Raw genomic sequence first — 14,574 nt, forward strand, 5'->3', positions numbered from 1 at the left:
TAGTAGTAGTAGTAGTAGTAGTAGTAGTAGTAGTAGTAGTAGTAGTAGTAGTAGTAGTAGTAGTAGTAGTAGTAGTAGTAGTAGTAGTTTTAATTTTAATTGTAGCAAACAAACATCACTGCTACAAACAACCAGGGAGCAGGAAGGAAAGACAAGAGTAGCTGTAGTAGCAATTTTAATTTGTAGTAGTAGTAGGACTAGTAGTAGTAGTAGTAGTAGTCATAGTAGTAGTAGTTTTAATCGTAGTAGTAGTAGAAGTGGTTGTAATTCTTGTTGTAGAAGTAGTAGTTTTAATTCTTGTGGCAGTAGTAGCAGTAGTTTTAATTGTAGTAGCACTAGTAGTACTGGTAGGAGCAGTAGTAGTAGTGGTAGTAATAGTAGTAGTATTAGTACTGGTAGTAGCAGCAGTAGTACTAGTAGTTTTAATTCTTGGTGTAGTAGTAGTAGTAGTAGTGGTGGTGGTAGTAGCAGTAGTAATAGTTTGAAGTGTAGTTGCAGCAGGATGAGTAGTGGTAACTAGTATTAGTACCTATTGTACTAGTACTTATTTAGTAGTGGTAGTTTTAGTGATATGAAGTAAAAATATTAATATGACTGTACAGTAGTAGTTGTCGTAGTCGTTTTTTTAGTTGCAGTATGAATACTAATAATTGCAGTATTAGAGGCTATCGTACTAGTATTTACTTAGTAGTTTTAGTGACAGCGATGGAAGTAAAGTAGTAGTAGTAGTAGTAGTAGTAGTAGGTTGTAGTAGTAAAAGTAGCATTGGAAACATAAAGAATTACTATTTACAATTTAAACATTAAAATAAAACAAAGGAAATAAATCTGAAAAAGTGTAGTTTGAATAAGATCCTTCTGAATACTGCGTCAGGTCTGGTAAATAACAGGAAGTATTTGTTAGTACTGAGGTATTAGTGGTGAAATGCTGTGGCGCCCCCTGCTGTCCTGACCCTGTAGACCCTTTCCTCAGAGCTCCCTCCTCAGTGACTGAAGTCCCGGACCAGGCCGGAGTCCAGGGCCGTCGCCGTTGGTTACACGTTCATCCGGAGGTCGGCCAAAGAAACTCCACAGCCCTGCAGGGACGACTGGAGAAGAGGAGGTGACCGTTAAATCAGATGCCCTTCCACCCAAAAACAAACCCCCCACAACTGTCTGACACCACACAATCATACACACACACACACAATCATACACACACAGACACACGCACAGACACACCCCCACACAGACACACACGCTAAAAGCTGCCTAGTTTTTAGTTTGGTCTCGTCTGTCCTGGTTCAGTTCTGGTTTAGTCCTGGTTTAGTCCTGTTTTAGTCCTGGTTTAGTCTCTCTTTAGTCTCTCTTTAGTCCTGCCTTAGTCCTGCCTTAGTCCTGGTTTAGTCCTGGTTTAGTCCTGGTTTAGTCCTAGTTTAGTCCTGCTTTAGTCTCTCTTTAGTGCTACTTTAGTCCTGCTTTAGTCTCTCTTTAGTCCTGCTTTAGTCCTGGTTTAGTCTCTCTTTAGTCCTGCTTTAGTCTCTCTTTAGTCCTGCTTTAGTGTCTCTTTAGTCCTGCTTTAGTCTCTCTTTAGTCCTGCTTTAGTCTCTCTTTAGTCCTGCTTTAGTCTCTCTTTAGTCCTGCTTTAGTCTCTCTTTAGTCCTGTTTTAGTCTCTCTTTAGTCCTGCTTTAGTCTCTCTTTAGTCCTGCTTTAGTCCTGGTTTAGTCCTGAGTCATAATTAGCATATTCTTACCTCATAACTCTTAGTGGGTGTTTTTCACATCTGTTGTCATCCTGGCTCACTCTGTTGTTCTCTTTGTTTCCTTGTTTGCTTTGGGTCTGAGGATGGAGATATATAATGGGGGAGAGATGATGTTTAAGCCCCGTCATTTCTGTTCAATGAAGGACTGTCTTTAACTTTTGGTATTTACTATGGATCAGACCTGGATGACTGAGGGATCTGGATAAGTCCTGGATAAGTCCTGGTTTAGTCCGAAGTCAGTCCCGCGTGATTGACGTGTTTGTTTTTCTTTCAGTCACGCGTGTCACTCCCGGAGGAGGGTTTCCGTGCTGTGCTCCAGAGAAGGTAAATGTTTATACAAATGTGAGATGCAGTATTTTGTCTTACTTTTTCTCATTATCTTGTTACTTCCTTCTTAGACTGTGGGCGTCGTCCTGCGCTGGGCGGGGCCTCAGTGCATCACCGACACAAGAGGATTGTGGGAGATAGAGTTTTTCCTCACAGACACAACATCTCTCACCACACACACAAGAGGACGGAAACCCACAGACACAACAGCAGCAGAACTGACGTGACGCCGCCCCGGAGGATTGTGGGAGCTGTAGTCCACAGACAGAAGCGTATCCTGGGGGGGCGTGTCTCTCGTGTGGGGGCGTGGCCGTGGCAGTGCTCCTTGCAGAGTGGAGCGAGCGGCCATGTTTGTGGGTGTGTCCTGATCGGGAGGAGGTGGGCCCTGACGGTGGCGCACTGCTTTGAAGGGTCAGTATTTACACGCGCTAACCTGATTTAAAGATGGACTGTGGAACTTTTCTGGTGCTTGTCCACTTTAAACAAATCTATTTTCATAAAGACAAGCAGATAATGACACCAGCCCATGTTACAAATCAGATCTGTGGAGAGGCAGAGACAGCAAAAGTGCCTGTTTTTCAGCAACAAAACAATAAAAATATACAATGAAATCAACGCAGGTTGTGTTAGTGCTCTGAAGGGGGAGCGACTTAGCGTAGAGAGCAAAGGGAGAAGAGACATGTTAATTTATTGTTTTCAGTGAATATAGCATTTTCAAAACAATAAAAGGAACATGGTGATCGAAATATGTTATGAGTTAGCGGTATAGATAGAAGTCAAACACTCCTCTTTAATACCCCATAGAAGTAAATACCTCCTCTTTAATACCCTGTAGAAGTAAATACTCCTCTTTAATACCCCATAGAAGTAAATACCTCCTCTTTAATACCCCATAGAAGTAAATGCCTCCTCTTTAATACCTCATAGAAGTAAATACCTCCTCTTTAATACCCCGTAGAAGTAAATACCTCCTCTTTAATACCCCATAGAAGTAAATACCTCCTCTTTAATACCCCGTAGAAGTAAATACCTCCTCTTTAATACCTCATAGAAGTAAATACCTCCTCTTTAATACCCTGTAGAAGTAAATACTCCTCTTTAATACCTCATAGAAGTAAATACCTCCTCTTTAATACCCCGTAGAAGTAAATACCTCCTCTTTAATACCCCATAGAAGTAAATGCCTCCTCTTTAATACCCCATAGAAGTAAATACCTCCTCTTTAATACCCCATAGAAGTAAATACCTCCTCTTTAATACCCCATAGAAGTAAATACCTCCTCTTTAATACCCCATAGAAGTAAAATACCTCCTCTTTAATACCCCATAGAAGTAAATACCTCCTCTTTAATACCCCATAGAAGTAAAATACCCCTCTTTAATACCCCATAGAAGTAAATACCTCCTCTTTAATACCCCATAGAAGTAAAATACTCCTCTTTAATACCCCATAGAAGTAAAATACCTCCTCTTTAATACCCCATAGAAGTAAAATACTCCTCTTTAATACCCCATAGAAGTAAATACCTCCTCTTTAATACCCCATGGAAGTAAAATACCCCTCTTTAATACCCCATAGAAGTAAATACCTCCTCTTTAATACCCCATAGAAGTAAAATACCCCTCTTTAATACCCCATAGAAGTAAAATACCCCTCTTTAATACCCCATAGAAGTAAATACCTCCTCTTTAATACCCCATAGAAGTAAAATACCCCTCTTTAATACCCCATAGAAGTAAAATACCCCTCTTTAATACCCCATAGAAGTAAATACCTCCTCTTTAATACCCCATAGAAGTAAAATACTCCTCTTTAATATCCCATAGAAGTAAAATACCTCCTCTTTAATACCCCATAGAAGTAAAATACTCCTCTTTAATACCCCGTAGAAGTAAATACCTCCTCTTTAATACCCCATAGAAGTAAAATACTCCTCTTTAATATCCCATAGAAGTAAAATACCTCCTCTTTAATACCCCATAGAAGTAAATACCTCCTCTTTAATACCCCATAGAAGTAAAATACCCCTCTTTAATACCCCATAGAAGTAAATACCTCCTCTTTAATACCCCATAGAAGTAAAATACCCCTCTTTAATACCCCATAGAAGTAAAATACCTCCTCTTTAATACCCCATAGAAGTAAATACCTCCTCTTTAATACCCCATAGAAGTAAATACCTCCTCTTTAATACCCCATAGAAGTAAAATACCCCTCTTTAATACCCCATAGAAGTAAATACCTCCTCTTTAATACCCCATAGAAGTAAAATACCCCTCTTTAATACCCCATAGAAGTAAAATACCCCTCTTTAATACCCCATAGAAGTAAATACCTCCTCTTTAATACCCCATAGAAGTAAAATACTCCTCTTTAATATCCCATAGAAGTAAAATACCTCCTCTTTAATACCCCATAGAAGTAAAATACTCCTCTTTAATACCCCGTAGAAGTAAATACCTCCTCTTTAATACCCCATAGAAGTAAAATACTCCTCTTTAATATCCCATAGAAGTAAAATACCTCCTCTTTAATACCCCATAGAAGTAAATACCTCCTCTTTAATACCCCATAGAAGTAAAATACCCCTCTTTAATACCCCATAGAAGTAAATACCTCCTCTTTAATACCCCATAGAAGTAAAATACCCCTCTTTAATACCCCATAGAAGTAAAATACCTCCTCTTTAATACCCCATAGAAGTAAATACCTCCTCTTTAATACCCCATAGAAGTAAAATACCTCCTCTTTAATACCCCATAGAAGTAAATACCTCCTCTTTAATACCCCATAGAAGTAAAATACCTCCTCTTTAATACCCCATAGAAGTAAATACCTCCTCTTTAATACCCCATAGAAGTAAAATACTCCTCTTTAATACCTCATAGAAGTCAAATACCTCCTCTTAGTCGTAGAATAGTAATTATAGTAGAAATCTAGCTCTAACGTTTTGTGTTTGCGCCCCCTGTGTGTCAGACGAGAGAGTGCAGAGCTGTGGAAGGTGGTCCTGGGCCTGAATAACCTGGACCATCCCGGGATCCTGAGCCAGACCAGAGGAGTCCGGACCATCGTAGTCCACCCGAGGTACAACAGGGCCGTGGTGGACTACGACATCAGCGTGGTGCAACTGGAGACCGAGGTAAGACCAGGACTGAACCAGGACTAAACCAGGACTAAACCAGGACTAAACAAGGGCTGAGAGGGCTTGCATCTCCATAAACCCGACATATATTTGGTTTGAGGTCCATCTGCCATAATATTGCACAGAATGTCATGAAACGCAGCTGTGGGTAAGTTCTGACATATGACTTTACTTTTCTTTCCCATGGACTCATGCAGGTGACATACCACCTCCAGAAAGTTACGCAGTGTTGCTTTAAACATCCCGAAACCAAGGCACGACCAGGACCATGATAGAACTTTCCTAAACCAGGACTTAATCAAGACCAGTCCGCGCAGAGGTCAAACTAGTGGCTCTTCTGTGTGATGTTTCCAGGTGGAGGAGACTGCGTTCGTGCGTCCTGTGTGCTTGCCCGCGATTGGCCAGCTCCCGTCACCTGACTCGTACTGTTACATCACGGGATGGGGTCACATGGGGAACCGCAGTAAGTGCCGTTATCGTTTTGTGTTTGTTATCTTAGCTACGTGTCGGGTAAGAGTTTGCGTAAAGGATAATATCAAAGTTGTTGTTCTGATGGTTTGCAAAATTTAAATTAAAAGTAAAAAAAAATATATAAATAAATGTTTTAAATCAGAGGTGGTTGGTAAATAACTAAAAGTACTATTTTTGATGGTAATAAAGTCTTTACCAGGACTGTTTCTCATTGTCAGTCTCACACAAGTAAATAATCATCATGTTCTTGTGTGCTGCAGTGCCCTTTAAGCTCCAGGAGGGGGCAGTGCGGATCATCTCTATGTCCCAGTGTCAGTCCTACTTTGACTCCAAAACTATCACTCCCAGAATGCTTTGCGCTGGATATGACGCAGGCACCGTGGACTCCTGTATGGTAAGAACTAAACCAGCAGTGAAACTAAAGCGTGGTCTTGTTCTTTAGTTGAATTAATCATAAAATAAAACAAAATAAAAAGTTTTATTCTTGAGGGAGAAGGAATGAATCTTATATGGAAACTAAACTGTCCATTCAGAAATAAGAAAACACGCACAGATGTTAAATTAAATCAACTTTTAATCATGTTTTAGTTGTTTTTGGAGCGATTCATTTATATTTTACTATCTTTAATCGCCATTTTGTTGATAAATTCCCGTTTTCACCTCCACTGGGACACGCCCACTTCAACGTACTTACTTTGTTCTCCAATTTTTATTTTTATTTTTTTAATCGGTGATACGCGTAAGATTCTGCAGCGCTGCGTAGTCATTTTGGTATAAATAAAAAAAAAAAATAAAAAAAAAAGGCTGTTTGCTAGTGTGATGTGCAGGCGTCCACAGGGGGGCGCCAACAGCTACACGGCTCTTTGTTGCGGTGACGTTTACGGCGACTCCGCAGTTTTCTAACACAAAAAACAACTACTAGACTAGTTTCTTTTATTTATTAAGTAAATTGAGATGAAATTTGCGATTTAAAATGTGTAAATTATGACTTAATAATCCACGAGTGTCACAGATTATAACTACAGAGCAAGACACAAGCACAATATGTTTTTTCTTTGTTTTAGTTTGAACTTTTCCGTAAAATTCTACCGTTTTGAGCGAAACTGAAGAACAAAAACGTCTGTGAAAGTCCTAGTTTGAAGGTTCACTGTTTAACTTTTCTGGTGCGAGGTCCGCCACCCGCTTTTGTTAATAGTTTTACCTGGAATGCTCCACAATATGGCATTAAACTTATCTATCTTCCATGAAACAAGCAGGTAATCCCATCAGGCCGTCAAGTTACAGGTCAGATCTATGGAGACGCCCATTTTTGATAGTAAAAGCAAGTCAAGATTAGCCAGACGATATAAAAAAAACATCTTCAGAGTCCAGCAGGTTGCAAGCCGTCCACCAGAAAAGTTACACAGTGCGTCTTTACAATTGATAAATACTCCAAGATGTTTAGTTGAGTCTGGTCTCATGTTTCAGCTCTAAACCTGGTCTTGTCTTGGTCTTGTCTTGGTCTTGTCTTGGTCTTGTCTTGGTCTTGTCTTGGTCTTGGTCTTGTCTTAACGGTTGTGTTTGTCTCACAGGGGGACAGCGGGGGTCCTCTGGTGTGTGAGGACCCCTCTGGACGCTGGACCTTGTTCGGACTCACCTCTTGGGGCTCAGTCTGTTTCAGTAAAGTTCTGGGTCCTGGAGTTTACAGCAACGTCACCCACTTCACCCAATGGATCCAACGACAAATCTATATACACACGTTTATAAAGGACTAGACCAGGACTAGACCAGGACTGGACCAGGACTAGACCAGGACTGGACCAGGACGAGACCAGGACTGGACCAGGACTAGACCAGGAGGAGACCAGGACTGGATCAGGACTGGACCAGGACGAGACCAGGACTAGACCAGGACGGGACCAGGACTGGACCAGGACTGGACCAGGACTAGACCAGGACGAGACCAGGACTGGACCAGGACTGGACCAGGACTAGACCAGGACTGGACCAGGACTAGACCAGGACGAGACCAGGACTGGACCAGGACTAGACCAGGACTAGACCAGGACTAAACCAGGACTGGACCGGGGATAGACCAGGACTGGACCAGAACTGGACCAGGACTAGACCAGGACTAGACCAGGACTAGACCAGGACTAAGCCAGGACTAGACCAGGACTAGACCAGGACTAGACCAGGAGTAAACCAGGACTAAACCAGGACTAAACCAGGACTAAACCAGGACTAGACCAGGACTAGACCAGGACTAAACCTGGACTGAACCAGGACTAAACCAGGACTGAAGAAGAACTGAACTAAGACTGAATCAAGACTAAACCAGGGATAAGCAAGAATTAAACCAGGACTAAACGAGGACTGAACTAAAAGTGAACTAAGACTAAATCCAGACTGAAGCTGAACTGAAACAAGACTGAAGCAGGACTAATATTACAAAAGTGGATCTAAAGAATAAGACTTTACTTTCTTTAAGCTGCAGATGACTCCATGTTTCCATCTGCTGTTTCACATAAACCAGGACTAAACTCAGACTAAGAGGATGTTCCATGGAGCGAGCTAAAGCCACAGTCTGGTTTATTTGGACAATCCAGCCTTGTCAAATCCTCAGTTCTGTTCAGTCAAAGTCACAAACCAGAGTTGCCGTAGTAACAAGCACCTGAGTACAAACCTGATCAGTACGAGGCTAATAAAGAGTATTTTAGGCATGAGACGATTTTGAAATGTGGATTAACGATTACATCACGATAATTAAGTTTCTGACAGTTTAAAATGTTACGGATATGAATAATTATCATTTTAATCTTATGAAATCATGTTTTAAGAGCTGGTATAGTCTTGTACTTTGTTATCGGTGAAAACAACTACGATCTAGCGGAGAATATTCTGGATGAGCAGGGCCGTCAACTGAAATTTGAGGGCCCGGGGCAAGAAATCTGACATGGGGCCCCCCTTTAATACAAATTAATAGGAAGAGAGTCCAATTCTGGGCCCCGAAACCCGGGACAAGAGACATCTTTCTCCCCCCTCGTTTACTTCCTTGTGGATAACTCGTTTTTTTTGTGTTTTTTTTGCATGTTCTGATGATACAACGCCAATTATTTTTGTTGGCGATTATCACAATTATATAAAATGTCCCGAGTATGATTATTGTCGACCCTTTTGATCATGATAAACGATATTATTTCTTATTGTCCCATTTTAAGACCATCACACCTTTTAATTTACTCTGTCGAGGGCCAAATTAAATGATGTGGAGGGCCAGATTTGACCCGCGGGCCTGCAGTTTGACACATGTGATCTATAGGAACAGTTAAATCAAAAGTTCTAGCACATGTTCTTCCTCATCTGTGTTAAATCCAGTCTCAGAACAGATTCAAAATGACTTTTTTCTCACTCCTTGGATCAGAATAAGTGGAAAAGTTCCGTGTTCCAAATCAAACTGTTGTCCGTGTGCGCTCTGGCTCCTCTCGTTCAGTCAGATCATAAAAAACATCAGACTTTGAGCCCGTTTTCACTGATATCGTTGCTCCGTAGATCCATTGAGGCTTAATCTGGAGATGGATCAAGTTTGTGCTCAGGATTTCAGGATAAATCTGGACTTGTTTAGCGACTTTGATGGAATATCCCCTAAAACCAAACCCAAGTTTAAACCAAGACCTTCAGACTAGGTTCACTTCTTTAATATTCCAGATCTCATTACCGAGGTTTAGTTCCTTGTTTGACGCACGATTCAATGCGACCGGTGTGATTTTGACTCACTTTAATCCATTTTTGGACTTGTTTTGAACTTCCTGTTTTGTTCTTCCTGTTCTGAGCGTCCAAACAAGCAGGAACGGGACTAAAACAGGTCGAACTCTGGGTCTAAACTCGGCTGTGTAGATTAAACTGGATTAAACAAACTCTAAACCAGAACGAAACCAAGTCACAACAAAAGCCGATCTATTAACCAGCACTGTGTAACTTTTCTGATGAAGGTTTTGCCACCTGTTTTGTCTCCATGGAGATTTTATCAATGTAATGTAACACCGTGATCGTGCAGAGGTGTTTTTATTGCTCAAAAATACCTTGAACCTCCTTTTTTACAGTGAGCAGAGTCGCATCTACGGAGGAATAGGACGTTTAAACAAAGTATTTAATTTATGTTCAAATGGAAGACGGGGGTGGGACTTTTTTCTCTCTAAGTTTTCTTCTTCCCGCTACTTTTTGAGATTGTAGAGGAACAAATCTGTGAGATGTGCTTTGGGTGTGCCTGGTGTGTGCGCTCGAAATACATAAAATAAAAAATTAAATTAAATTAAATTAAATTAAATTAAATTAAATTAAATTAAATTAAATTAAATTAAATTAAATTAAATTAAATTAAATTAAATTAAATTAAATTAAATTAAAATAAAATAAAATAAAATAAAATAAAATAAAATAAAATAAAATAAAATAAAATAAAATAAAAATGAAAATAAATACAAATAAATACAATTGAATAAAATAAAATTGAACAGAATTAAATTAAATTAAACTAAATTAAAAAAATTTTTAAAAAACACAGATCTGAGGTGTTATAACCTGCTTTTCTCCATGGCGAAAGATAAGATTAATGCTGCCAAACTGGAATATTATAGCGAAAGCAACTATATCTGATGAATGCTGTTGTTGTGCGCTTGGGCAAGACACTTAACCCAGCTCATCCCAGCGTCTGTGTACACTTTTGTATGAATGTGTGTGTGATTCCTTGAAATAAAGTGCTTTAAGTAAGTAAGTAAGTTGAAAAGTGCTATACAAAAATACCAGTGTTTACCATCTACCTTTTTTTTTTTTTAATCTCTATCCTCAGACCCAAAACAAAGAGAACAATCGTAGGCTTGGATGAGCAGACAAACATTTACCATTTAACGTGCCTCTATGGAGACAATCAGATGGCAGACCCTCCAAAAAAATGTACATAGTGTAGCTTTAACTTCGACTAAACCATTACTGGACGTTTTTTTGCTTAGCTGGACTGCGACTCCCATGATGCTTCACTCTCTAGTGCCTGTGCTGTCTGTGCACATGTTTTGGTGTGAGGTTTTTCTGTCAGATTGTTCTTTTTTGCTTGTTGTGCAGCGCCGGTGGGCTGGGCACGGTCAGTTTTACCTTTCGGAGACACTGTTGAATACACTGCTGCTGATGATGATGATGATTTTGTTGATTTTTGTCGTGTATTTAAGCACATTGTGACGAGAGGCTGTGAACACGACTCACGTTTAGCCTGAAATGTTTCGAACCAGCGACCACGTGTCAAGCTGGACGATAGAGTAAGAAGACACGGGCTAGAAGTGCGGCTTTTTAACTGAAAAGAGGTGGATACATTGGATTTTTTTTTCATTATTACTGTACGTCTACTCCAGTGAGGTTAAAATCGATTTTTGTTTAGCTTTCTACCGAGTTATAACGTTGTTCCCTCATCAAAAACATGTCTGAAGAGGTTTTAGATGCTCCGCCCACAAGCTTACATCACCCAGGCTCCCACACGGCAATTATAAACAATAAATATACAAAAAGAAGATGCAAAACTGTACACTACAACTTCACAAACCTGTTGCGATGTGCAGTAGTTTCATTCATGAGATGCACGATGTCGTTTTTGGACAAATATAACATTTTTAAAACAATAAAATGAAACACGGTGATCTAAATATGTTATATGTTACAGTTAATACCCCACAGAAGTAAAATAAAATACCTCCTCTTTAAAGATTTGAAAAGCCAAGTACTTCTTCTTAAAAGGTTTTTGTTTTTGCTGTTCTTCTTAAAAAGTTGCTTCTTGTTGTTGTTACTTTTGTTTTTAAAAGATTGTGATCTACGTTCTTTGGCTTTCTTTTCAAATGTACTTTTTTTTATTTCATTTTTGTGTTTTAAATATTTGTTAAAAAAATATCTTGAAATGTATATGTCGACCAAAACATTTTACACGAGCTTTTGAATGGTGTCACTTTAGTGTAGCATTAGCCTCCCCCATGTAAACCAATGGGGCCTGTTAGCTCAGCTGGTAGTGCCTGATCTGAACCAAGACTTAAACAGGACTTAAACGGGACTTAAACGGGACCGAAGTGGGACTGAAGCGGGACTGAAGCGGGACTATTACCTATCTAACCCGTTTGCTCAGAGTGCCGGCGCTGCTCCTACATTCCTGTGCTGTGTTGTAAAGTGAAAAGTGTGTGGTTTTTTAAAAGTATTTTTCTACTGCTGTTTGTATGTGACGCTTTGAGGCTGAGCGAATGTCTCTCTGTGTGAGAATAAATAAATAAATAAATCTATGTGATTATGTGACTATGGCTGTCTGCTTTATTATATTAAAACATTCACTTGTATTTGAATATTATGTTTTTGGCGTTTTTTAAGAAATCCTGAAATTGCAAAAATAATGTGGACCATAGATCATTATATAAACGGACATAGCTAACATGCTAGCTGCAACGGTCCAAACAGGAAGTATGTGGACGGGGACACTGCATCTGGACATGTGTGTGGACAGGGACACTGCACCTGTACATGAGCGTGGACAGGGACGGGGACACTACACCTGTACATGTGCGTGGACAGGGACGGGGACACTACACCTGTACATGTGCGTGGACGGGGACACTACACCTGTACGTGGACGGGGACACTACACCTGTACGTGTGCGTGGACGGGGACACTACACCTGTACGTGTGCGTGGACGGGGACACTACACCTGTACGTGTGCGTGGACGGGGACACTACACCTGTACATGTGCGTGGACGGGGACACTACACGTGTGCGTGGACGGGGACACTACACCTGTGCGTGGACGGGGACACTACACCTGTACGTGGACGGGGACACTACACCTGTACGTGGACGGGGACACTACACCTGTACGTGGACGGGGACACTACACCTGTACATGAGCGTGGACAGGGACGGGGACACTACACCTGTACATGTGCGTGGACGGGGACACTACACCTGTACGTGTGCGTGGACGGGGACACTACACCTGTACATGTGCGTGTATGTGGACGGGGACACTACACCTGTACATGTGCGTGGACGGGGACACTACACCTGTACATGTGCGTGTATGTGGACGGGGACACTACACCTGTACATGTGCGTGGACGGGGACACTACACCTGTACATGTGCGTGTATGTGGACGGGGACACTACACCTGTACATGTGCGTGGACGGGGACACTACACCTGTACATGTGCGTGGACGGGGACACTACACCTGTACATGTGTGTGGACGGGGACACTACACCTGTACGTGTGCGTGGACGGGGACACTACACCTGTACATGTGCGTGGACGGGGACACTACACCTGTACGTGTGCGTGGACGGGGACACTACACCTGTACGTGTGCGTGGACGGGGACACTACACCTGTACATGTGCGTATAGGTGATGTATTAAATAGCAGGTTTGGGCGCGGTGCGTTCACTGTCCCTGGGATAAATGACGCGTGAGCTGCTGGCCTTTATTATTACTGTGTCTAAGCAGTAATAACAATAATTACAGTAATCCCGTAGTACTAGTACACACAGCCTGAGTAAGACACCGGCAAACAGAAGTAATCTGATTTCAAAATGTACTTATATTCCTGTAGTACTTAAAAGTTCCACTTACGTAACTTTTCCGGTGAAGGGTTTGCCACCTGCTTGTCTCTACTACATGCTACTGCTTTACCTGGAATGTTCCGCAATACGTTACAGGCGAAGTTACAGGTCAGATCTGTGGAGAGGCGAGCCCGCTGACAGCACGAATGCACATTTTTGAAGGTAATTTTTTGCAATTAAAAATGTTACAAGATAAACAGATCAAAGCTATACCGTGGAACATTACAGGCAAAGCAAAGCGGTCACATCTCCATGGAGACGAGCAGGTAGTGGAGAGAACCCTGCCCCAACCTGAAAAGTTACATAGTGTTTCTTTAACCGAGAAGGGAGCGTGCATTTAAAGTTAATTTGCAGATGCTAACTGTGAGGACGGGTCGAAAAGGGCGTGAGAGAGATCGCTAAATTACTCAAACCTGCATAGATGACATTAAAAACCTCTTCAGACGTGTTTTTTGATGAGGAAACAACGTTATAATACGGTAAAAAGCTAAAAAAAAGACATGGTAGAACCGTAAAATCATCTCTTTTGCATAATAAACCATTTTTAATACGTTATTTGTTGGTGCCGAAAGCTGGAGAACATGCAAACTCAATGTACAAATGTCCAGCACTGTCCGGGGAATTGAACCAGCAACCCTTTTGCCATGAGGCGCTTGTGTCGTCTGTCCCTTTGCGAGTCCTAATCCTCATAATGTCATGTTCAGTCCGGGACAAAAACCTGGACTACAGCCTGTCATTAGATTCTGTGTCAGGTCCACATAAAACCAGCTCCTGTCCCAGTCTGGACTCAGTCAGGACTCAACCGGGTCTTAAGCAGGACTCAACCAGGATTCAACCAGGACTCAACCAGGACTCAACCAGGACTTAACCAGGATTCAACCAGGATTCAACCAGGATTCAACCAGGATTCAACCAGGTCTTCCTTTGGTCAATTCAAAGGTCTAAAATCGATCCAGAATTAGTGTTTTGATTGGTCTAATTCGGTTCTGGTCTGGACTAAAACTGGTCTAAACTTGGTCTAACCCTGGTCTCATTGCGGTTCTGGTTCTGGTTTTGTTTTTTGTTCTATCTAAACCTGGTCTAACCCTCTTTTTTCTTGCGGTTCTGGTTCTGGTTTGATCTAACCCTGGTCTTGTTGCAGTTCTGGTTCTGGTCTAACCCTGGTCTCGTTCTGGTTCTGGTTCTGGTCTAACCCTGGTCTCGTTCTGGTTCTGGTTCTGGTCTAACCCTGGTCTCGTTCTGGTCTAACCCTGGTCTTGTTCTGGTTCTGGT

General features: G+C 41.4%; 1 protein-coding gene across 2 annotated transcripts in view; it reads left to right on the top strand.

Annotated features, from left to right (window-relative positions):
* corin (corin, serine peptidase) overlaps positions 1-7,473 on the top strand; it is a 38,988-nt gene extending 31,515 nt beyond the window's left edge. For both annotated transcript variants that reach the window (XM_033984068.2, XM_055229191.1), the window contains exons 18-24: positions 973-1,101; positions 2,016-2,065; positions 2,140-2,479; positions 5,046-5,208; positions 5,566-5,674; positions 5,943-6,076; positions 7,254-7,473. In XM_033984068.2, coding sequence (XP_033839959.2) covers positions 973-1,101; positions 2,016-2,065; positions 2,140-2,479; positions 5,046-5,208; positions 5,566-5,674; positions 5,943-6,076; positions 7,254-7,436 — 1,108 coding nt within the window. In that variant the 3' untranslated portion in view covers positions 7,437-7,473. The remainder of the gene's footprint in view (positions 1-972; positions 1,102-2,015; positions 2,066-2,139; positions 2,480-5,045; positions 5,209-5,565; positions 5,675-5,942; positions 6,077-7,253) is intronic.
* The last annotated feature ends 7,101 nt before the right edge of the window (positions 7,474-14,574 follow it).

This window comes from Periophthalmus magnuspinnatus, chromosome 18 (assembly GCF_009829125.3).
Source record: "Periophthalmus magnuspinnatus isolate fPerMag1 chromosome 18, fPerMag1.2.pri, whole genome shotgun sequence".
Taxonomy (NCBI): domain Eukaryota; kingdom Metazoa; phylum Chordata; class Actinopteri; order Gobiiformes; family Gobiidae; genus Periophthalmus; species Periophthalmus magnuspinnatus.